This window comes from Eleutherodactylus coqui, chromosome 10 (genome assembly GCF_035609145.1).
Source record: "Eleutherodactylus coqui strain aEleCoq1 chromosome 10, aEleCoq1.hap1, whole genome shotgun sequence".
NCBI lineage: Eukaryota > Metazoa > Chordata > Amphibia > Anura > Eleutherodactylidae > Eleutherodactylus > Eleutherodactylus coqui.
Window position 1 is genome coordinate 44670326 of NC_089846.1, and position 25994 is coordinate 44696319.

General features: G+C 45.8%; 1 protein-coding gene across 3 annotated transcripts in view; it reads left to right on the top strand.

The window, feature by feature from the left end:
- Window positions 1–4717: 4717 nt before the first annotated feature.
- Window positions 4718–25994, top strand: part of CLCN5 (chloride voltage-gated channel 5) — a 44988-nt gene continuing 23711 nt past the window's right edge. Inside the window, exons 1-4 of one of the 3 annotated variants that reach the window (XM_066580957.1) lie at window positions 4718–4749; window positions 4891–4961; window positions 11084–11240; window positions 24193–24338. In XM_066580957.1, the coding sequence (XP_066437054.1) occupies window positions 11096–11240; window positions 24193–24338 (291 nt within the window). In that variant the 5' untranslated portion in view covers window positions 4718–4749; window positions 4891–4961; window positions 11084–11095. The other 2 variants (XM_066580958.1, XM_066580956.1) reach the window with 2 other exon arrangements.

Below are 25994 nucleotides of genomic sequence, written 5' to 3' on the forward strand. Positions count from 1 at the left end.
TATCAGCAGCAACCAGATTGTCTGACCACTTACAGTAGTTAGTCAGAGCAACGCAAAACAGGGTAAGTCATGCTACTACAAAATGGACGGCCATTTTGAATTCAAAGGGGTTATGTATTATGCAAGCAGCGGCCACTGCTTTGACCCCTGTGTAGCAGCCAGCACCTGGAATTGCAAGCACAACTCTCATTAAAATCAATGGGAGCTGTGTCTACAATTACAACTGTCAGCCACTATACAGGGGTCGGAGCAGTGCTTCCGCTCCGAACCTGGTGTATCCCAGCAGGCGCTGACTGGATAACCCCCTTAATATTAGCCAGCAGACCTGACAGAGTTACAGGGGTGCAGGTTGGGAAATAGTGATCATAATATAATAAGTTTCCACTTGTCTTTCAATAGGCAGCTACAAAAATACTAAAATTTAGGAAGGCAAAGTTCAAAAGGCCCAGAGATGCCCTTAACGTTATCGTCTAGGACTAAACCAATGTGGCCCAATAAAGATGCATAATGGACAATAAACAACCAAAAGTAAGCATTTAAACTACTAAAACAAAAAGGGAGTGAAGAAGCACTAAAAAACAGCAAAGATGGTAACTAGAGATGAGCGAGCACGCTCGGTAAGGTCAGTTACTCGAGCGAGTATCGCTCTTCTTGAGTAACTGCCTTCTCGCCCGACCGTGCTCGGGAGGGGGGGGGGGGAGCGGGGGGCGGTGGGAGAGAGCGTAGGGGAGAGCGAGAGAGATCTCTCTCTCCGCCCCGCTGCCCCCCGAGCACGCTCGGACAGGAAGGCAGTTACTCGAGAAGAGCGATGCTCGCTCAATTAACTGACCTTACCGAGTGTGCTCGCTCATCTCTAATGGTAACAAAGAGCCTTTTGCCAAGCAGAGTAAAACTAACTCTAAACTGTTCTTCAACTATATAAATAGCAAAAAGATTAAAATGGAAAACATTGGCCCTTTTAACAGTAATGAAGGAAAAGTTGTAGAGGGTGATGAGGTGAAAGCACATCTGTTAAATAATTTTTTTCGTCATTGTATTCACTCAGGAAAATGAAATGTCAAGTGAAATGCAGAGTGATAAAGTAAACTCTCCATTAAATGTCACCAGTCTAACCCAGGAAGAAGTGCAGAGCCGCCTTAAAGAGATCAAATTGCCGGGTCCTGATGGCATACACCCCTGGGTTCTAAGGGAATTAAGTCATGTTACAGATAGAGATGAGCGAGTATACTCGCTAAGGCACATTACTCGAGCGAGTAGTGCCTTAGCCGAGTATCCTCCCGCTCGTCTCTAAAGATTTGGGGGCCGGCGGGGGGCGGGGAGGAACGGAGGGGAGATCTCTCTCACCCTCTCTCCCCCCTGCTCACCGCCGCAACTCACCTGTCACCCGCGCCGACAGCCGAATCTTTACAGATGAGCGGAAGGATACTCGGCTAAGGCACTACTCACTCGAGTAGTTAGCCTTAGCGAGTATACTCGCTCATCTCTAGTTACAGACCCTTGTTTGTTATATTTAAGGGTCTATAGTGACAGGGTCTGTTCCACTCGATTGGTGCATAGCAAATGTGGTGCCGATATTCAAAAAAAGGTTTAAAAAGCAAACATGGAAACTACAGGCCGGTAAGTCTAATTTTTCTAGTGGGTAAAATGTTTGAAGGGTTTCTAAGAGATGCTCTCCTGGAGGACCTCGAGGAAAATAGCTGTATAACTCTGTGTCGGCATGGATTTGTGAGAGATCGCTCCTGTCAAACCAACCTGATCAGCTTCTACAAGGAGGTAAGTTCTAGACTGGACCGGGGTGAGTCATGTGATCTTGTGTATCTGGACTTTTCCAAAGCGTTTGATACTGTGCCGAATAAAAGGTTGGTATATAAAATGAGAATGCTTGGTCTTTGACTTGAATGGGCACGTTATGTCCATAAATCGCATCACAATACTTGCATGCAACGAGTTTTTTCATGCAGTCCATGTCTGTGTAAAAAAGCTCAGTAGTGTGTTACAGCATAGATTAATACGGTCCGTGTGCTGTCTGTATCTGTAATGGAATACACATGGACAAAAAAAGGCCCTCAGGCCTCCTTCACACGGGTGTATTTGCACATGCAATACACAATAAATAGAACACATTGATTCCAATGGGTTCGTTCACATGTACGTCTTTCATCAACATTTCAGTTGCGCAAAAAAACACGAAGCATGTTCTATTTTCCTGTGCATTTGCGCACCATATGCCCCCGTAGAAGTCAATGGGGATATGCTGACGCATGCATAATACGGTAGGAGATGCATGATACGCTGTGTAATTCCGCTTGAAAACGATCACATCTGGAACTCATTAGACCAATTAGCCATTTTAATCTGTGCACCTTTGTTCGCCATATGAAAATGTTGTATGTGCACAAAAGTATAGCAAAATACGCCAATGTACGCGCAAAAACGCATTATTTTTTTTCTACCAATAAGCTGCGCTCAGACGCACACAAATACATATCTGCTCGTGTGAACGCGGCCTAGGGGTATAATCATATATGGCAGATTTTGTTGCAGAGCTATCTACAACTAGACTGGCGCTGTTTTGACAGTGAGGCTGCTTTCATACGGGCAGCAAAATCGCGTAATTTTCTCGTGATGCGACAGTGCTGCAAAACGCATGTATGTGAAGCCCATGCTTTCCTATTGGTTCCTTCACATTAGCGATGTTTTGTCTGATGCGATGTTGCGAAAAAAAAAATCGTGGCATGGTATATACAGACGCGATTTGCAATGTTTTGTGGTCCGTGTTTCCCTACGGAGCCTCCTTGTTTATCGTATCGCATCGCACGAACTAGCGATCTTCATGAGATGTGATGCAATTCCCTTCCCAGAAAGAAAAAGGAATACTTACCTAGCAGGCTCGGTCCGGGTCCTCCGCTGCTCTCCGGAGCTTCGCCAGAAATCCTGCAGTCCTCGTTCGCCCACAGAAGATCACTTCCTGGTTGGAGGATTCATAAATCCCGCCTGCAGGAAGCGATGGCTCTGATTGGCTGAGTAGCGCTGGATGAACCAATCAATGCAGAACGCGATGAACCAATGTGAGGGCTATGATTGGTTCATCCAGCTCTGCATTGATTGGCTGAGCAGAGTTTGAAGAACCAATCATGCTGAGGAGGCAGGATTTATGATTTGGCCAATCAATGCTGCGGCTCAGCCAATTCATAAATCCCGCCTCCACGTGATTTATTCTTCAAACTCTGCTCCTTCACATAATTTGCTCTTCGCCAGAAAAACGAATCACTGACGCTACAAAATCGCAGGAACACAACTGTGATTTTGTCGCAATTTTGTAGCATTGATATTGCTGTCACCCGTGTGAAAGAGGCCTACGGCTAACTTCACCCGCGCAGGCCCCCATATCGCGCTGCCCAGCATGTGAGTTCCCTGCGGATGAGGGGTGTTTTTAAGATGTAACAGCCTCGCGTTACTTCGGGGAAAAAGCAATTTGCCGCCGCGGCTGACAGGATCGCTGAGTTCTGCCATTGTTTTTAATGGTAGACCTCACATCGCACCGTGTGCGCCTAGTACATAGCGTGATGCTGCCGCCAGCCCGCTGAGAGCAACGGGTGCTGCGATGCGAGAGCACATACATGCCGTGATGTTTCCCACATGGCGGTGCCATACAGGAAACCATCGCTCATGTGTACAAATGGGGTTCATATCTGTGCGTCTCGCATATATCTCGCTGTGTGAAGGCAGCCTAAGGCCCCCTTCACCTTTGAATTGTTTTTTCGCGTGCACAACGGCGTATTTTACTGCAGGTTTTGCGCCCGCGAGGCATTTTAATTTGCACACGGCAAAGATGCACCAATTGAATTAGCCGACTAGTCTTAATGAGTTCCAGACGTGTTCTTTTCCAGGAGACTGATGCAGCATATCACGCATCTCTTTGCATATTGCGCACGTATTTGCACATCCCCATTGACGTCTATGGGGACCTTTGTCGCACAACTAGGCAGAAAAATAGAGCATGCTTCATTTTTTGCGTGACCAAAAATACGGAAATGCGAAAAAGGCCATTGGAATCAATGGGTTCTATTCTCTGCGTATCGCATGCATAAATTTTGCGCACGCAAATACGCCTGCGTGACGCCAGCCTAAGCATAGATGAACGGGACAACCACAGAAATTCCTGCCGCACGTGAATTATATCCTAAAACTTTACGCAAAACGCAATAAAATAGAACTGGAACTTGGACGTCACACCTCAGACTGCGACGGACGCTTCGTGTTACAACGAATGGAGCTCACGGACAAGTTCTAGCCTTCCACATCTCTGAGCAGGTAAGTACTTTGTACTGTAAGTTGTGAGGATACATTCATATACTACAGAAATCACTACAGTTATGGCAGGTTGGAAAGTAAGAAGCTTCCAGCAGCAGCAGGACCCGCCCATAAGTTGTCATCTCATATCCCTTCCTGGAACTCAGCGGCCCCTTTAAGGCTCACACCTAACCAGCTGACACTGCTGCTCATACTGAGTCACCCTTTCCCAGAAAGTCACAAGCTGGAAGCCATTTTGGCGGAGCCCAAGACCATAGGACAAGCAGCAGCTGTGAGGACACATATACACAGCGTACAGTTCGGCCTCTTGTGATAGTAATGCCGTCCGTCATGTGTCGCGGGGTGGGGTGACGTCACGTGGGCGGAGCCGTGCTGCAATGTGTTTGGTGCGGGCAGGTCACGTGTTGTAGTTTCCGAGTGCGGTAAACCCAGGATGTATGTCCTCTATAGTGTATGGCTGTGCTGTGGCGATAGGTAGCCGGGGCAGGCAGCGCTTGTGTACTGCACTCCACCATAATGCCGGTGTATTGGTGACGACTCCGGACTGTGTGTAATCCTTGTCTTTACCTTCTGTAGGTGCTGCTGGTCCCCAGCTGTGCTCCATTAGTGACCACCTGCGCACAGGACCGTAACCTGCATGTCTCCAGGTAAGAGCTGAGGATTGGAAAGGGTTAAAGGGGTTTTCTAGGCAAAAGCTATGGATGACCTATCTATCGTTGTCGATTAGTCGGGGCTGACTCGCGGACACTTTGTGGATCGCCACGCCGTTCTGTTTTGTAATTTCGCCCTCCAATGAAAACTTTGGTTTGACGCGGTCTAGGACTTTTTTTTTCGTGATCTTGGCGGTCCAAGGAATTCGGAAGACTTTCCTCCAGCACTAAAGTTCAACGGCATCAGTCTTCCTCCGGTCCGTTTTTTTCCTTCAGTGCCCACCATGCGCAGCCATGATTGGGACGGTGATTGCGTTTACTTTCCACAATGTTTGTCTTTTGTTTTTCCAGATCTGATCCATATTTTACGAAATGCTGCCATCTAGCGCGATTCGCAGTTTTATTTTGGGTCCTGATTCTCCATTGCGGTTGATTTTGCGATCCGAGGAAGATGAGGTCTTGAACTGCTTGGATTTCTTCGTTGACTTTTTTTTCCCATACTGTCATGATCTTCATTTTTTTTTTCACCTATAGGTCATTAATAGTTAATCGTCAGGAGCTTCCGCAGAGGAAGCGGCGTACGTTGTTTACGTAACTCTAATAGAAGTGAATGGGAGTTGTGGAAAAGGCGTAGCACAGCACGCTACTCTTCTTCCGTAAGACCCGTTCACGTCAATGGGCGTTAGGCCGACTTCACATGGGTATATTTGCATCCGCAACACGGAGAGAATAGAACACATTGATTTCAACAGGTTTGTTCACATTTCCGTGTTTTGCGTGTGAATTTCAGTTCAATTTTTTTTTCACGCAAGTCCTATGTTTCTGCCCATTTGCACACCAAAAGATGCCCATAGAAGTCAATGGAGGCGGGAGTAAGGAGATGCGTGAAGTGCTGTGTAATCGCACAGGATAAAGAACACATCTGTAACCCATTAAGACTAATTAGCCAATCAGGAAGGTGCATCCCTGCTTGCCGTGTTCAAAAAGTACAGCGCAATACGCCAATGTGCCAAAAAAACCAAAAATTGTTTATTCCGCAAAAACTCAGCGCTCATGCCCGCCCAAATAAGCCTATGCCTGTGTGAAGCCGGCTGTAAGGAAATGGCGTTAGCTACTGCCACCTTGGCTGCTTGCAGAGAGGCGGGCAGGAAATAGTCGCCGGTTTCTCATCTCCGCTGAGATAGGAGTAGCCCTGTAATAAGACGTTTGTATCTGAAGATGAAGGACTTGTACATCTGCCAGTCTTTGTTATGGCTGACCCTCTGTGGAGCGCGATGGATGATATGAGATGTGGGGGCATGATAATGGGTCATCTAATCTGGGAGAGGGTCCCTGCTCACCACCTTCAACTTTGCGGCACTTTTTACAGAATGCTCACCACCTGTAGGAAGTTCTGCAAAGTTGCAGTTTGGTTGAGGCACTAGAGCCATTCGCACTTGCCTTCAGGCATCTCTTCTGGTCAGGGATTGGAAACTCCCCGCCTCCAGGAAGCGCCGCCTCTGATTGGCTGAGCGCCTTTACGCAGTCAGTCAGAACCAGGGCTCGATGAACCAATCACAGCCGTTCATGCCTGACTACAACTGCTGGGCAGAAGACGCGGTGGAGCTGACAGCTCTTCTTAGGTGATGTGTGTGTGTTTTTTAATTTTTTTTTTTTTTTTAACACAGCTAGGGCTTATTTTTGCACGGCTTTGTAGCGACACAAAATTGTGATATCACCACAGTAAAAGGCAGCGAAGACGTACGGACCACCGATGTGATATCTCTGCGATTTTTCTCGCAGCAGTATCGCGTTGCCCGTTTGGAAGCGACCTAAAAGTCCTTCTTTCCTCGCAGAGGTCGGTTCCAAAAATATCCACGTTTGTGTTGCCACTTTTCTTGATCTAAGCAAGCAAACTCACCGAAACTTGGTCAATTCGGAAATGTTCCAGGCAGCGCTCCCTAAGCTTTGGTTTGGTGGCTAGTAAGGCCCAAAGTGGCTGGTAAGTGTTGTTGCAACAAAATTGGCCACAAGTTTAGGAACCTGTTACTTAGGCTGCCTGTCCACAGGTGTTTCTGAATTGCGTTCCCTGTGCCAATAATCTGGCCGCGGGGAACGCAATGCTATGGAGAGCTACGGCCCCCTGTCCATGAGCGGAGAATCACTGTGATTCTCCGCTCGCAGCCAGAGAGATCACTACATTCTGTGTTGCGAAGCCCAATGCATAAAAATAACCCCCTAGGCGCCCTCTACTGGCGGTTACAGGTAGCCATCACATAGAGTACATTATAATTTCAGGTACAAGGTCCACCTGCGTTCTTATTTACCACCCAGGGTTATGTGGTTGTGATCTAGGGGTAATCCATGTACATATATACAATTTTTTAAAATCGATTTATTTTTACACAAAAAAGGGGTTCCCACCTCGGATTCCGGCTCTGACTGCAGCCGGTGACCCTGCATGTCTGTGGTTTTTTCGTTTTCATCTGTAGTGCTGATGGTCCATACAACATGCTCAGTACAGGTTTTCTTTTCAAATGTTTATATGTTGCGTTCCGTCGCTAGGCGATGATGCAGGTACCCGTGAGCTTTCCACAATGTAATTGCAGAAGGGCCGTGGGTTGGAATGCTTCCATTGAATTCTGCGCAAAAATGAAGCATGCTGCAATTTTTCATTTTTTTTCCCCCGTCCTCTGTGAGCTGAAATCACAATGGATCCTCTAGCTTGCAATGTACAGATATACATCCTTTTAATCTCATAAGGACATAAGGCCCAGGAATGGGTTCTTCATTTTGTTTCGAACCTTTTGATATGTAATTTGCATAGTCTCGGATTACAAGGTGCATATGTAGACAGTTTGGGTTGGCATCGGTCGTGGGTCTTTTTTTTTTTTGCTTATTTTTATAACTTTTAAAAAAATATCTATGTTCTCCATGATGTCATAAAAGACCTCCTGGGGGTCATTCACATTTTTATTTCTTTAAATTTTACACGTTTTCCTGAGCCATCCATAGGAGTCCCTAGTTACAGAGAAAACCCTCTCCTGTAGTAACAGTAGGCACGGAAAGAGCTGATCAGGGTCTGCAAGGACCCTGCAGCTCAGCCATAGCAGGGGGCACTTAGTGATTACCTGGTGAAATAGTGGAAGTAACACTTCTGCCTTCTTTCCTTACCTACCTGTTCCTACTACATTGCAGGAGCTTTATTCCTGTGCCATATTTTCCCTATTGCCTGGGATTAAAGCCCAGGACCAAGCGCTGTAAATTTACTGTGCTCGGTCCTAAAGAGGTTAAAAAAGAAAAAAGGTGAAAGAATAATTTGTGTATATATAACTCACTAGACACCTTAGTCGTCCAAACCCATCATTAACGGCAGGTTCTGTCAACTAAGGACTCCTGTCCACGGGCAATGATTCGCCGGTGGTAAATTACGGGTTAATCACGCTGTCTGAAGCTTTCCATAGCGTTGCTATGGAAAGTGCAGGGCCGGCGTCTGCGAGCGTAGAATCACATTGATTCTCCGCTTGCGGAATCTAAATCTCGGCTTGCCGTGATTCTCCACGGTGAGCATGTCAGCTCTCACCTGCTCCTGGGCAGCGGCTCCCGCGGTGGAGATCTGCCACGAGATATCGCTACGTCCGTGGACAGGCAGCCTAGGCTGCCTGTCCACGAGCGATTGTTCATTGCATTACCCGCGGCAATAATCCGGACACAGGTAACGCAGTGAACGCTTTTCATAGCCTTGCTATGGAAAGCGCAGCCTCTGCGTCCACGAGTGGGGAATCACAGCGATTCATGGGATCTAAATCGCAGCATGCTGTAGTTCTCCACGGTAAGCCTATTTGTCAGATAGGCTCACCGCAGAGAACTGAGAGCGCGCCCCCCCCCCCCCCCCGCTTCCCCGCGGCGGAATATCGCTGGCGTTACTCCGCAACGGCCATGGACAGGGGACCTAAGATGTATGGAAGTAGCTCAACCTTCTCTCGACAGATGAAAGAAGGATCTGGGATGTTGAATTTCAATAACTTTTATTCTTTGGGAGATAAGCCTGCACCAGAGCTGTTTGGCTGTAGCTTACCTGCTAAATGCACGAACATTTTGGCCGAGCTGACCGTCCATATGTATGGGGCAGTTGGGGTGAACGGCTGGTGGATGAATGATTGTTCTTCTGAACGTTGTTGAATGTTTATGGGTGGATAGATCTGACCTCCTAGACAAAAAGGTCATTGTGACCGTTGCCACCCACCATAGCAGGCATGCATGCAGTGGTCCCTGGTAGTGGTCTTTCTGATGCATTTCAAAAAGATGTTGGCCAGATTCCAAGCGTTGCATAGAATAAATATCCTTTTTGAGTGCCTGCAAATGTCTGGCAAGTTCTTTCAGAAAAGATTGAGGCTGTTCATGTTTCTTGACCCAACATTCCAGTTTGTCCCAACAGGATTCAGGTTGGGGGACTGTTCAGGTCAGTCCAGTCATGGACCATTCATATCCTCACACCAATGTAAAGCAGCATCAGATTTGTGACAAGGCGCGTCTAGTTGGAAGTATGGCTGACCGTTCCCAGACTATTGCCACATTGTTGGCAGCACATTATTATCTAGACTGTCCGGCTACACCTCTGTGTTCATGGTTCTTGTCACTATAACCAATGGACTGAGACCATGCCATGTAAAGTATCTCAAGACCATAACTGTACCACTTAACGGTTGGCCCAACATACTATGGCAGAAGGTGTTCCCCATCATCCTCCACACCCAGGTACGACCATCTGATGTGAAGATGGAGTAGTGTGATTTGTCACTTCATAGAACGTTCTTCCATTGCTCAACTGTCCATGATGATCTTTGCACCATTGTAGACGGACTGATGCATTGCGTTTTATGATGGACGGTTTGTGTGCAGCAGCATAACCCGTATATCCAATAGCATGCTGTTCTCTTCACTACCTATAGCTGACGCCTCCAAGGGTCTGCATCTGTCAAAGCTGTGATTTAAGCCCTAACTGCAGGGAAAAAAATACACGTACATCACCTTAGACGAGCTGTCAGCCTGGCCAGTGCTTCTCCCCAGGTCCCGGCACTGATCATCTTCTCTTCTGGCGGGGATTCAAAAATCCCCGCCTCCTGGAATCGCTGGTTGTGATTGGCTGACACTTAGCCAATCACAGCAAGTGCTCGATAAATGGCAGTGATTGAACCAATCATAGCCATTTTTCGAGCACTGGCTGTGATTGGCTAAGTGGCAGCCAATCACAGCCAGCGATTCCAGGAGGCTGGGATTTTTGAATCACCAGCCAGAAGAGAAGACGATCAGTGCCGGGACCCAGGGAAAAGCTATGGTGGCGCCCCAGACAGCACGAGAGAGGTGATACTTTTTTTTTTTTTTTTTTTCCTTTAGCTACAGCTTATTTTCAGGGTAGGGCTTATATTTCAAGCCCGTTCCTTTCCCCCCCCCCCCCCCCCCCGAAAATCCTCGCATGTGATGCTACAAAGTTACGCGACTTTGTAGCATCACATACGGCTTTGAAGCGCTACAAAATCGCGGTATTGCCGCTAGAAGACGCAGTGATATCGCATGGTGCAGCTATGCGATATCACTGCGATTTTTCTCGATGTGATGCCGTGTCGCCCGTGTGAAGGAGGCCTTATGTAGGACTGTTTAGGACATGTGGTATGCCAAAAAGACACGACCCAATCTACTGATAGGGCCTCCAAATACTTTCTCTTCCCCCTCCACGCAGGGTCTTTGTAGATTGAGCCTGGACGTGATATGTTGAGTTGTCTTCTTTCTTTCTGCTGAAGCTTCTTGCATCAGAGTTTTAGGACTCGGCAGGAAGCTGCTTTTCCTTCCTTATGAACTTTGTCTTGCTGTGACAGCGCTGCGGTTTTTCTCCCCAAAACTATGGTTCTCATGTATTCTTCCTTGGAAACGGGCTGTTTTGTAATATAGCTGAATGAGTGAAGTTGTGTTCCAAAGCCAGAGGCCGCTTGGCACTGGGTGCGACTACATGTGAATGCCCGGAGTTTGCTCTTCAGACCGCTATGCCTACACTTTGGGATAAGTTGCAGGTATTTTCCTCTCTTTTATGTGTAGGTTTTGCTGTTTTTCTGCTTCTGATTGGTGTAAATTACATTTTCTAGGTTGCGTTTGAGATGGAGAATAAGGGATTTCGCCGTTCGAGCCTCAACAGTTTTCACAGCAGTACGAGCGATGAAGATATGGTTGAGATTACAGACGCCACCTTGGATTTTACTATGGCTGACGACGTCCCACCTATTGACCGAGAGATGGCTGAAGGTAATGTAAAAATTGTCTGGTAGAGTACTGCGGTGATATAAAGCTGTAGGAAGGTGCCCAGTTGTACTCGGTACACTCAAACTTTTGCATGTGCCAACTTTAGAAGCGATCGCTATGTGGCCTTTATCTTCCTGTCATATGGTAGCTATCTCACAACTCAATGCATGTCATTATGGTCGGTGACTATTATGCCACAAATAGTCCATATGTAGCCTCCCACTGTAGATTATTGTATATTTACACATAGTTACCACTTTTGCTGATTCAGCTGTAACTTGTTATAGACTTTTGCTCCTCGGTCTCCACATAACCTGGAGGCCCTTCTACACGGCTGATCGACAATGTAACACATCAATCTGCACTTGTTTATAAGACGTTTACCCAGCCTGGTGGGAGATGACTGATCGTTAATGCAAGAAGTCTGTCCCCTATACGTCAGTCAGCAGCACATCTCCCTGTTTACACGAGGCATTGTGCTGCTGCCAAGGATGATGGTTGTAGCAGCACAGAAGATACGATCAGCTAACAAACAAACTCTTTCTCATTGTTGGCTGATCGCTGCCTGGTTTAGAGTGGGCCATTATTGGGAACAAGAGTTCATATGAATGCTTTAACTTGCTATTTGTTTGCCCGTGTGAAAAGCCCGTAAAAGGGTTGTTCAGTTGATGTCGTAATCACAGGATAGGTCATCAGTAGTAAGTTGATGGGGGTCTGCCGCCGGGGATCCGTCAATCAGCTGTTTGTCAGACCAGTGTCTCCACTGCAGTGGCCTGGCTCGGTATTACTGGCATTCAATTAAATGGAAACTTTGCCTGTAATACCCTGCCTGACCACTGCAGCTGGAACGGAGCTGTCTGCTTCCTGCAGAAATCAACTTGGCGCATGAGCTCAAAGGCCGGTGAACAGCTGATCAGCAGGGGTTCCAGGTGGCAGTCCCACGACGATATACTATTATCTATCCTGAGGATAGGCCATAAACATTTCAGAACTGGAAAACCCCTTTTAAGGTTGGAATGGATTGATTGTGTAGTTCCAGTTTAAATGTCTGTGTTCATGTACGGAGTATTGTTACATGTTGAACATAACATTGTAATAAACAATTACCTTACACACAATGGATCACCGCACCAACACCATACTATAGACATATCTCCTGCCTTGAGTCTATGGCATGGTTGTGAAGATTCAGTCCGCTTAAAAACCACCGCTGGATTGCAGGCTTGTCGTTTTGCGTAAATGCCAGCGATGCAGCGGTGATGTCGGTCAGCGTAAACACTCTGCATGAGCGCTAACGACCTTAGCAGTGATGTCAGCGCTCGTATAGTCGTTTAGCCGACTGTCGGCCTGTGTAAAAGGGCCATTAGTCCGGCACAATTAAGACTGCTTACTCTCTACATGCCACAGTCAGTCTAGTGTAGTAGGCCAGCAACTGAACAATCTCATCTTCAAGTCTCTTGGACTGAAAAATTGTGTGCTTCATTTTAAAAAGTCCAGATGAAAAAGTTTTTATACCTACAAACCCCCTTGTTAATGGGTGGAAAAACTATTTGTAATGGGAAGGGCTGCATTCATAATGACGAACTATAGAACTACTATGGTGATCCTGCACGGGGAACAAAGAAAGAAAGGAAAACAAACACAGAATGGCTGGTTTGTGGTCAGCCGCCTAACGACTTTCCAGACTTCATTTATTTTTTTTAAATGACTAAAATCACAGAAAGGCCCCCTGTCCATGGGTGTGATTTCGCCGGCGGTAAACTGCTGGTGAATCATGCCGGCCAAAGCTTTCCGTAGCATTGCTATGGAAAGCGCCGGCCCCGTGTCTACGAGCGGAGAATCATTGCGATAAAATAAAGACCTCTCACAGCTCCGTTGGTGGAAAAACAAAGGTGTTGATCAGAAATGAAATCCTTGAGAACTTCTATGACTGACCGTACAAGCGGAGCTCAGATGTGGCTGGCCAAAGTTGGCTATGACTTCATCTTTCTTTCCAATTGATCAGTCTGGAGAATGTATGCCAAAGATAAAACGTAGGATGGCATTGGGGCAAAGTGTGATGCTAAACATGGACAAAACCTGGAAAAGTAGAGATATCGGTATAGCAATAAACAGGATAGTGCAAACCACCGCTTTCCCCATAGCCATGTATGGATGTGAAAGCTGTACTGTGAAAAAAGCTGATAGAAGGAGGATTGATGCGTTTGAGCTGTGGTGCTGGCGAAAGCTGCTGCGTATGACTGGGGCGGCAAGAGTAACAAACAGAGAAGTCCTGAATTGTATAAGGCCCGATATATCACTGGAGGGGAAGATGGCCCGGCTCAGACTCACGTATTTTGGCCATGTAGACCTGGCTGCCAAAGGACACAATGGCTGATACTGTCAGAGCTGATACTGGCATGGATATCACACAGGAACTGAAGGAAGCAGTGCAAAACTGAAAAACATGGAGGGAGGCAGCCTTTAGGGTCACCGAGGGTTGTAAGTGACGAAATGGCTAACAACAACAACAACATTGGCTAAACGCTGTGGGGATTGGATATCTGCCTTCAGGAATCAGTTGGGCTGTCCCCATACTCCATCAGGAGTAGATGATCCCACCCAGATGGACCGACTGGTTCTGCCAGTAGCTTACTACTATGTATAGCCACATGTTTTAATTGCATGAACTGTCGGACAACACCTTGGAGTCCTCTATTATTACCCAGAGACACGGCCCTGCAGGGTCATTCTAGGAGAAATCGCCTGACCAGCTTCCATTTTTATGAAACTTTGCACATTTGTTCATTACTAGAATGTATATAGAAATCTCAATTTTCAGACCCATTGGGCCAAGAAATACAAGGGGGGCAATTTTCCAAAGGTCACAAAGAATCATCATTTGATAATTGATACCCTGGAAACTATTGAGTGTAGGAAGGTGTGCAAGGTGTCATTCTCTGTGTAATATGTGGATTAATTACATATTTTTCATTGTACATGGTCATTCCAATACAAGTTAAAGTAGGGACTCATGCCCACGAGCGTTGTGTGATACGCCACCGGAGTACCACAATTAAAAACAAAAAAGGGCCTGCTGGTGATCGCAGATTTCCGTGGTCTCCATTAATGCTATAATAATGGGGACCTCTCGGTGTAAATCCGTCGCAAATAGAACATGCCGCGGTTTATTTCCCGGTACGGAAATCCGCGGTAGAATTCTGAAAGTGAGCATCGGCAGGCAGAAAGCTATTCGGTTCGATAGATTTACACAGCGAGAAACACAGTAGAAATCTGTCCGTGGGCATTCACCCTTAGACTGGAATAAAAATCTCCAATTTTTAAAATTTTTTTTTTGAACTGAGACAAAACGCCGCCTTCATTGAAGTTTTCTTAACGCAACATTTCAGGAAGACGATATTTGTAGATATTTGAGAAAATATATTCTTGATGTCGACCAACTCTACACTGACAACTATTTAGCACTATCAGATATGAGCAGCTGAATATGCTTCCGATCATGAATTGGGTGAGAAGTCTGCTTTTGGACATACAATTTGTTCAGCTAAAAAATCATTAATTAATGTCACTTTTTAAGAAGTTACTGTCACTTCTCGCCCAATTCATTATAGGAAGCATATTCAGGTGTATTTGGTCATATTTGATAGCACTAAAACGGTTGCCAGCATAGAGTCAGTCACCAACAAGACACTGTCATTTCTGAGAATCAAAAAAAAAAAAAAAAAACATTCTGAAATGTTGTGGTGAGAAACCTCGTGACTCGATGGTTCTGACATTTTGAGATTTTTATATACATTCTAGTAAGGAACAAGTATTCAAAGTTGTGTAACAATTGGGACAATGAGCTGCTGAATACCCGGCCAATATACGGTCATCTGAAACAGCCCTAAGGTTGTAGTCGCACAAATGACTTTCAGACGCGTTCTGTCCAATTGCAGTAGACTGAATCCGCACGTGAAAAGGACCCGTTATTGTGTAATTGGATTAATTCACACAAGTGATTTTTTTTTTTTTTTCTCTTGGACTAAGATTCCACAGTAGAAAAATTGCAACTTGTCCTATTTTTGGACAATATCGCCGATTTATTTTCTATGGTAGCAAGAAAAAGTGCATTGCACTCGCATGTAGATTTATTTTTTTTTCTTTTCTGCATGAGTGTGATGGGAATATTGAAAAAAAAAAATCGCCAGTTTAGGAGTGTGACATCTGTCCGAGTTTCTAGGGCCGATATCACACTCCCTCGTGAGTACAGCCTAAAGAGTCAGGTTTTCAGGACTAGTATTGCACAGGTGATTTTTCAGCATAAAAATGTAATTTTTGGTAAATTAATTGATTTGCACATTGGCTATTGTATTAACACAAGTTGTCCCAGTCCTATGGCTGTTTGAAGATTGCAGTACCTGATTCAATGACTGGAGATGCCAATAATGTTGCTCTATCGCCTTTTCCCAATAATAAGCCCTATCCTGATTTTTGGGGGAGGCTTGAAATATAAACCCTCCCTCAAAAATAAGCCCTAGCTACACTACTTGAGCCCCCCCCCCCCTCCCTTGCCTTTTTTTTTGTTTAATTAAATTTTTTCCTCTCCTCTTCCCATCCCTGTCTAGACCTTATCTTATGTCTCATGTTCTTTTCCGGTCTGTCCCCTTATCCTGCCCTCTTTTGATTTTTACTCTTCCGAGGGAGTCTCTAGCATCTTCTCTTAGATACCAGGTTGTATATTGAAAGCGAGTGACTATCTTTCTGACTTCTTGGTCGGTGTAGTGTGATTGGAGAAAAATCTGTCATTTTTTTTCTCTATGTCTCTGTCTCCACTCGTTCCGTGTTCAATAGGTGTTTGAGTTGGGCTACCAGCTCTGTTATTCCTGGGATTGTTTGCAGAAGCCAATGTTTGAGTCTTTTGCTACTAAGAGAATCATGTGGATGAATTTAGCGAATTTTAGAGGAGTAGATCCATCTGCTATTTCATCATTGTGGAATATTATAGTTTGTATCTCCCTCGGTATTACTATTCTCTATTGATCCTGTATATACTTTATGCGTTCCTTCCAGAAATCCTGCACCTGAGCACAACTCCATATGCCATGAAGTAGGTCTGTGGCTGGTGTTCCACATTTTGGGCACTGTGTGATGCGCTCTGGGAATGAGGGAGTGCTGGAATATCAAAGCCATATATGGCATGATGAGTGATTTTGAAGGTTTCCCTCACTGATCAGGCAGGCTCTGATTTTTGACCAACCCTTCAGGATCTTTTCTCCCATATCCGTGTCATGTATTATTTTTTTCCCATCTGGAAAATATTTTGTGCGCTTCGATTTTTAGGACTTTGTTTTTTATCGCCCTTTGTAGCACAGATAATGAGAATCTTCCTATTGGTTATGCGATTATGGGATCAAAGTCCATTTTGCCCGCCTCTCTACTGAGATCTCTAAGCCTAGTCTTTGAATTTCCCTGCCTCCGGCAAGTAAGCGCTGTGATTGGATCAAGCAGCAGCCAATCACAGCCAGCACTCGATCCAATGACAGCCCTTACTTGCTGGAGGCGGGGGAATTCAAAGCCCTGTTTACCAGAGGGAGATGACAGCGGGGAGGATTACAGAGCAGCCTGCTGCACCGTCGGGGAGACCATTGCTGGGGACACAAACGCCTGCTGCGAGGTGAGTATTGCATTCTTAGTTTGTTTTTTGTTTTTTTTACCTAGTGTAGCTAGGGCTTATTTTCATGGGAGGGCTTATATTTCAACCGCCCCTGAAAATCTGGGTAGGGCTTATTTTCAGGAAACCACTGTTACTTTTTTCAAATGTGCCTTAGGATCTGCCATAAATATGAGAGTGTCATCCGCAAAGAGAGTGGTTTTGATTTCTTGTGCTCCAATTTTTAATCTCTGAAATATGGGGGAGTCCTCCAGATGACGTATTAGGGGTTCCAATGCTAGATCAAACAATAGGGGAGACAGCTGAAATGGGTCCGATAAGGATCCTGGTGTATGGCTTCTTGCTGTTGGGTTGCTATAGAAGCTATTGATCTAAGTACGGAAAGAACCCTGTAGTGCCATTTTATCCAGGACCAAACCCAGCCTGCTCCATTGTACTTGTCAAATACCTTTTCGGCGACAATGTGATTTGGGGGGAGGCGTCCCTTGGCCAATCTGGCTACTAGTCGCCTTCCACTTTGTTCTCACGTCTAAAGTGCTCTGCCTGGAAGTATGTTTTGTATGATCCTTCTTTTCTATCTACCCAGAGATCAAAGTCTGATTTTGCTGTCTTCCAGGCTTCCCCATTGTGTGTGGTTGGGGATGTCAGGAATGTGGTATAAGCTTCTTTGCACGCTCACCCTATTAAATTGTGTGTTTATTGTCTCTTCAGGTTGACCTGTAGCTTAGGAGTTTCCCCTGTATTACTGCTTTTGCGGTTTCCCAATAGAGCGCTGTGTTTAAAGAGTGCATCCCGATATAATAATCGTTTTATGTCCACCATGCTTCCAGGGTCTCCAAAAAGTTTTCATCTCGAACCAGGAAGGCAGGGAAACGCCACATAAAGTCAGTCCCCTTTTGGTAGGTGCCATGTATTCTCATGGATATTGACATATGATCAGAGATCACTATGTCCATGATTTCTGTTTCTATCACTTTCTGGGAGAGATTATTGGATACCATTGAATGCATGACCAAGCTTGGTGCACAGGAGAGAAATATGTGTATTCTCTGCCATCTGGATGCAGATAACTCCACGAATCACAGAAATCCGTGTTCTATGCTAGTGGTCGCAGTACTGTCTCTCTATCGTGGGCCCCTCCCGATCCCCTGCGGTCTTCATCTGGGGACATGACTGTGTTTAAATCCCCTCCTACTGTCTTTTGTGCGATCGAGTCACTGTGTAGTGATTGTTCCAGCTGTGTGAAGAATTGCTTGTTTTCTTGGTTTGGAGCATATATATTATATATGCTGTATCTTCTACTCTCGTATTCAACCACTATGTGTGACCGCCTACCCTCCTGGTCATAATTATCTGAAATCACTTTACCCGTAAATGATTTGTTTAGCAATTTCGATACTCTTTAGCTCTTTAATCCCAGCCAATGGCAAAAATAGGGTGTGGAATTAAAGCTCCTGCAATCAAGCAAGAGCAGGTCAGGTCCTCTCCTGTCAGAAACAGCCGAAGACCCAGAGGAGATGGGAGAAGTGGTTTTTAACCTCTTCTGCCTCTCTGCGCTATGTACTAAAAGATTCAACCCGGCGATCACTCTGCAAGTGACTACTGTCACTACAGGGGGATGTTTTTGCCTGTAACGGCGGCTCCTATGGATGCCCCAGGTACGGTGGAAAAGTGTGAGATTGAAAAAAAACATAAGAACATGTGAATGGTCTTATATTACATCATGAGGGACAGATGTTAAAAAGAAATGGTAATGAAAATAAGCAGAAAAAAATATCTATATGTACAAAAAATGACTCCTCGCCAATCTAAACAGTCGCCTTATGCGCCCTGTAAACCAAAACTATACCAATTATATATCAAAACGTCCAAAACAAAATGAAGAACCCATTCCCAGTACTTAAAATTAGTATATTTACGCTGTGGCAAGGCGTTACACAGAATCGTCTGCAGGGTGCTGTAAATGGGCATTATGTGTTCTGGAAAGTGTGCTAATCAGCAGGTCCAGAGGTACAGTGTGTCAGGAGGAGCTAACATCTCCAGATACCTTTTAGCCTCTGGCTGAAAGCCAGAGCTACTCCCTGAGAGGGCGGCTAAGAGGAGGCTGAAAGCCAGAGCTACTCCCTGAGAGGGCGGCTAAGAGGAGGCTGAAAGCCAGAGCTACTCCCTGAGAGGGCGGCTAAGAGGAGGCTGAAAGCCAGAGCTACTCCCTGAGAGGGCGGCTAAGAGGAGGCTGAAAGCCAGAGCTACTCCCTGAGAGGGCGGCTAAGAGGAGGCTGAAAGCCAGAGCTACTCCCTGAGAGGGCGGCTAAGAGGAGGCTGAAAGCCAGAGCTACTCCCTGAGAGGGCGGCTAAGAGGAGGCTGAAAGCCAGAGCTACTCCCTGAGAGGGCGGCTAAGAGGAGGCTGAAAGCCAGAGCTACTCCCTGAGAGGGCGGCTAAGAGGAGGCTGAAAGCCAGAGCTACTCCCTGAGAGGGCGGCTAAGAGGAGGCTGAAAGCCAGAGCTACTCCCTGAGAGGGCGGCTAAGAGGAGGCTGAAAGCCAGAGCTACTCCCTGAGAGGGCGGCTAAGAGGAGGCTGAAAGCCAGAGCTACTCCCTGAGAGGGCGGCTAAGAGGAGGCTGAAAGCCAGAGCTACTCCCTGAGAGGGCGGCTAAGAGGAGGCTGAAAGCCAGAGCTACTCCCTGAGAGGGCGGCTAAGAGGAGGCTGAAAGCCAGAGCTACTCCCTGAGAGGGCGGCTAAGAGGAGGCTGAAAGCCAGAGCTACTCCCTGAGAGGGCGGCTAAGAGGAGGCTGAAAGCCAGAGCTACTCCCTGAGAGGGCGGCTAAGAGGAGGCTGAAAGCCAGAGCTACTCCCTGAGAGGGCGGCTAAGAGGAGGCTGAAAGCCAGAGCTACTCTTTGAGAGGGCGGCTAACAGGAGGCTGAAAGCCGGACGTCTCTTGGAAACCAGGCTGTGGTACGGCCACGAGTCTGACTGGGAAGGACGCCCCCAGACTGACACCTGGTTGGGTGTGTGTAGTTGCGCTAGGCCACTGTGTTAGTAGTGAGTGAGGAAACTACTGTTTTAGTTAGTGCCTTGATGGTAAAGTGTTTGTTTTTAGCATGATGTGTATGTGCTGCCAATGGCTGCTGCATTACCACTGGATTTCTGTGCTATTGCTGAATATTCAAGAAAATTAAAATTATTAAAACTTTTACATGTCGCCGTCCCGACCGCCCATTCAGACATTCCCACAACACTAAAATAAATAACTATAAACTTAAAAATTGTTTTTTTGTTTTTTTTTAGCTTTTTACTCCCAATTAAACTAAAAAAAAAAGGTCAGTGAAAAAAGATATAAAAAATAGCCCTGTATAAAAAAACGAAACGCAGCAATAACTATTTTGGTAGTGGAAGAAAAAAAAAATAGGGCAGTAAAACTCCCACATGGGTAAAATCCCTAAAAAGTGTCTGGTCCTTCTAGGTACAAAACAACCTGGTTCATAAGGGGTTTAAAAGGACCTCTCCACTCTTCATTAAATAGAAGTCCGGCTCTAACCCATGCCAGTGATCGCGTCTCTTGGCTTTATTAACTTCTGCGTCCCGGAGATGGCAGCCCCCGGCAGTCTCCGCCGCCGTTCCTGGACCTGGCACAGTCAGCGTGTCAGATGCTGCAGGGAACATCGCAGACAATTATGTGAAAAGAAGAGTTTGTAACTTTCTTAAATCGGAGTCAATTGTGCTGAAGGTCAGCGCGGTCGGCCAAGGGGGTAGATTATTGCCTAAATCCACTCTTACTGCCATAGGGAGGAGGATAGGAAAGCTGCAGTTGTGAAACTTTATAGAGACCTGCAGAAAATGAATAATTAGTCAAGTCGAAGGAGGAGGAGAGAGAATTAACCTTTAGTCAAGCAGGAAACGCCAGCCGTCCAGAACATGGATACAGCGAGCCCAGGTGAGCAGAGACTTGGATCGTGTCTGTAGATCGCTACAAAGTGGCACAGAATTAAGTGATGCCTGGAGGTGAAGCACTTAGAGCCGCAGCGGCTCAGCCAGGTATTCTGGGCTTATTTGCATCTCAATGAGATGTGGTTAGATGTAGGTTAGTTCTACATTCTGTGCTTCAGGGTGAGACTTCTGGTCACAGCTTCTTGATTTCCAGCCTTTGCTATGCCAACTGCTGCTTTCTATTCTACAGATCCCTCCTCTTGCAATAGATGTACGTGTAGTTCACATTTTTATTATATAGCCTATTCAAATGAAGCTCGTGGGCGCTACAAACTGGGCTGTATCCTAATCTGCTTTCTTAGGCTGGGTTCCCATGGGACAGAAATGTTGCGGCTTGGCCGCACCGAAAATCCGCTAGATTTCAGCGGGAGAGCCGCAGCTTCAAGACCCGCGCCATTTCACAGCGGGTTTTGGAGCGGTTCAGCCGCCGGCATTCCGTTGCAGCTTTCTCTCCCCATAGAGAGGAGTGAGGCCGCAACAGGGAAAAAAAAAGAATTGACATGCTGCAGCTGTCAATTACGCGCTGCATCGCCAGTTCCGCCTGGCTTTGCCGCGCCGGATTGGCCACCCTGTGTGCACGAGATTTTTGCAAAATCTCGCCCGCATGGCTGGCTAATCCCGGGATTAGGACCCGCGGGCGGATTTGCTGCATGGAATTTCCGCAGCCAATCCGTCCCATGTGAACCCAGCCTTGAGTTTCTGCTTCTTGAAGTATCTGCAGTGCATTATACAGCAGATGGACCCTCCAGTAACCACTGGTGAAACTGTAACGTTACGGCCCAATGTCGACTTGCACACACGGATTCCATCTGCTGAATCCCGCAGCAGAATCCAGCTGTGCCCGCGGACACGGACAGAAAAATACATTTTCTTACCTGTCCAGATCCAGCGAGGGCCTCCTCTGTGCCAGACGGATCTTCTTCTTTCTGTTTGTGGGACAAGTTGTGTTTTGTCAATGCTACTATGAAAGGCATAACTTTTTAAACATATTTTTTTTAAGTGGGCTGAAATAGAATAAAATGCAATTGCACATTTTTTTTTCTCGCTTACTTCCTCTAAAATGTAAAAGGGAAAAAAGCTTTTATATCTCTTTTTGTTGCCGTAATCTGAAACCTACAACTCTTCTACAGATGCGGCTGTGTAAGTGCTCCACCCCCAGAACAGGAGACTTGAACTAACAACGGTCAGATCACTTTTGCGATATACCGCTATACTTTTTATTGCAGTGTATTGCACTTTTACTGGCAGTCTGTAAAAGGGGGTTTAAGAGTAACAGAGAAAAAAACCCGCAATGTCCTTTCCTTATAACAATGCTCTCAAGATATACGGTTTCGTATAAGGAAACTGAAAAATTAAACGGTGAGAGATATAGATACATTATATAAAATGATGAAACTATATTGCAGTTATTTACAACCATCAGGGAAATTCTGGTATAATCCATGTAACTATAAGAATAAACTAGTGGTCTTTAGCAGTCCCCACCACAGTATTGTCTTTGCACATTGTCTCCAGGGTGTCTTCAAGAACTCTAACTGGGTATTATTACATTATACACCCTCTTTCTATCAAAGTAAAGACTTTCTCTGGAGTTGTGGAACTTTTTATTAAGTTGGTTTCCTCCCTCTGTAATAACTCTGCTGTACACTCTGTAATAGTTTTGTTAGTTTTATAGCATTAGCAACACCATTTACAATATCCTAATCCACAACTCGTGAGGTTATGCAAAGCAAATATTGTAATCCACCAGTGAAGTGCGGAGTATCAGGTGTTATGTAAATGGCAGTAGGCTCCTGTTCCTCGGCGGTGCCCAGTTTACTGCCAATGCTCTATAGCAGAAAAGAAAACGTCAGAAAGAATTGAGTTTCTCTTGTTCTAGTGTTTTAGACTTACATTTAATGACCCCTCCTTATGGTGATTCTCCTTACAGTTAGAAGCACAGGGCACCAGCTTTATCTGACGAAGAACTGGCATCTTTATATCTGATAGTACTACTGGCGGAGGCCGTTTCCTTTTTTGAGTCCTTTTAATGTGACCTAGTGCTAAGTGCGCTCTTGTGACCTTATCAACAAAATGCTCTCTAGAGTAGGTGGCAGGATAACGAAGGCATAAGAGCAAACGTAGATGTTCACTAAGATGAGAGGAGGGGAGAGACTTATCTGGTTGGTTGATAAGTGGGAGATGGGGTGGAACTGTCAGGGACTCCTCTCTTCCAATTGGTCATTGAATACGGTTAGGAGTGGAACTGTCAAAGGTTCCTAATAGGTGGCTCTACTGTCAGGGCTTCTGGGGGCTGTCCATTATTTACTATTGCCTCACTCTGGCACTAGTTGCCATATGATCCACCTCCTCTGGCCTCCACTCTTTTCCTCAGGGTAGACTGCTGTCCTCTCTATTCCAGCTTCCACTGGGGTTTTTTTTTTTGTCGTCTTCTGCTGTTGCCAATTACTGTGCCTAATTCACCGCTGCTTCTCATTTTCTGACTTCTCTCCTCTCTGCTGTTGGACAGACTGCTCCTGCCCCCTATATTGGCCTTATAGGGTATGGTGCTATAAAGTAATTACATTATGAAATGGTGTGACCAAATTGATCAGCTTTTAATCCCCCCTGATTTGCATATTGATGCCACATGCATTTGTTTACTAGTTTGCCCTGTGGCTACTGTGAACACCCTGGGCACAATGGGTTAAAATAAAATGTGCTAATATTATACCAGAGGCAACCATTTATACCATATACAGACCTAGTACTAAAATTGTATGTAGGAAGGCGGTAGGGACAATAGCAGATATTACAAGTCTGTTAAGCCCTGTCATAGGCAGGGCGTAGTAGGCTGAAATAGATGGCAGACTTGGGAGCAGAGATTTGTTACATATGGTTTATTTCACCATGACACTATGTAATCTATATGTTGTATATGTCATTTGACATTATGCTTGATCAAGACCGGGGTCGGATGTGGAAGTGTTATAGGAGGCAGCGCTTCCATTGATTTCATTGGGAGGGGAGCCTTCTGACACTTCCGCCTGCAACTTTAATAGTGACATCTGGTTCCTTTGCACTGACAGCGGGTCGAATGATCAGCTGATCACCAGGGATCCTGATCATCGGGTCCTCGGGATTTATTCATAACCTGTCCTAAAGATGGGTCATCAACAGGATTTGACTGGAAAATCCCTTTTAATATAGACTAATTTATATGGGAGAATTCTGATAAGTAGCGCATAAAATAGAATTGCGGCGGCGGCGCTGCAGAGGTATTGTTCCGTTTCCCTTATCTGAATAAATTGTGACGCCATTTATTCCACTTCTAGGTTTTACTTCATATAATGGGAACGGCATACACGGCTCGAGCAATGTGATGGACTTCCTAGAGGTCCCTGGAGTGGGAACTTATGAAGACTTCAACACTATTGACTGGGTGCGGGAGAAGTCCAGAGACCGGGACCGGCACAGAGAGGTAAACGTTTGGAACCGCTAACACACATTTACATGCTGATTGCTCCCCTACTCATCCATTTCATACTCTTCTCCACGAGAAACCTGCCATGGTACAGTTCTGGTGTAGATCAGAGGAATCCTTTGGGGTGTCCCTGCTCTATTCTAGTTGTGCTCCAGCCAAAAATAAACTAAAAGATATTCCAATTGGAGTGTACTAGCAGATTGCTGGCGGTGTAATTCTTCATATACAAGCACATGTTCAGTTACCTGATACATAGGTAATGTCTATAGATAGGCGGATGTTTGTAACACTTTATTTTAAAGGGGTCCTACTGCTGGAGCCCTGGGTTTAGCGAAGGAGGGCGCTCCTTCCTTTACCCCATCGGCACTTCTATGATCAAATCACGGGTACCAATTTTTGCCATGTGAAATCACATCCTCCTGGTCTGCCATGTACGGTGGCCTGAAGGTCAGTATCACCATGGACAGTAACAGGCTATACTGTCAGTGATGAACGTGACAGAAATATTATAAAACAAACCCACAACAGAAATGATCATTTTAACATTGAGGCCTCCAGCGCATGGGCAGATTTGCATTGCGAAATCCGGATCAGGATTCCGCCTCCGGGTTCTGCAGCAAATCCAGCCCATAGCATGCAATGATAATCCGCAATTTCCTGCCCATGAGCGTAAATCAATTGTGATTTTTCTGCTCGCAGGTGAGAAATTGCAGTATGCTGCGATTTCATGCAGGCTACACACAGCTGGCTTCCATTGAAGTCAATGGAAGCTATCTGTCCCGCGGCACTATCGTAGCAACTTCAGAGCGTACTAATGGTATATAAAGGGGATGGGAAAAGGCAGATATGGGTGGATGTGTTTGCATATTTTAGGAAGTGTATTGGGGATATTACGGGAGGTACTGCTGAGTGCCATGTTCTCACGCTAATAAATTTAAGAATTCTGGGGTTTCCTAAAAGGCGGTTGATGCTAACCATGAGTTCCCATTTGTGTGTAGGCTGGGAGTACTCTGGGCCACAATCTCCTCCATGTGCATTATATGGTTCAGCTCTTGTATAAACTCCAGCGTAGTTCGGAACGTGAGGGGTCTTCCAGGGGGATTGTGGCGCGTGCTGCTGTGAGGAAGTGTTGCAGTAGGCCCTTTTTTATCTTGGTGAAAAGACCTGGGATGATGGAGAGTAGTGCTACTAGGGGGGGAAGCCTCTACCGATTTATGTGTGGTTTGCTCCTATAACTGGAAAATGGAATTCCAGAAGATTCGAATATTCGGGCATTCCCACAATATGTGAAGCTTGGTCCCCGGCCCAGATAGGCAGCGCCAGCAGGAGTCTGATACAGACGAATGAATGCAATGGATGAGGTCTGGATATCTATACCGCCTAGTGAGCAGTTTGCAGTTCTTTTCCTGCGCTGCACAAGCTATTGGTAATTTATGGGAGAATACACATGCTTTGTCCCGTGGGGTGGTAATGCTAGATTATGGAAGAGGGTAGCCATTGCCCCTACCCAAATCGGGATGTCTTCCTTGGAGGTTAGCTTGTCTCGTATCTCCATGCATGTGGAAGTGAGTTTCATATAAGGAACAGGCTAGGTCTGTCTTTGCAGGACTCCACGGCAGGGAGCATTGCAGAATAAAACCTGCATGGGCTCAA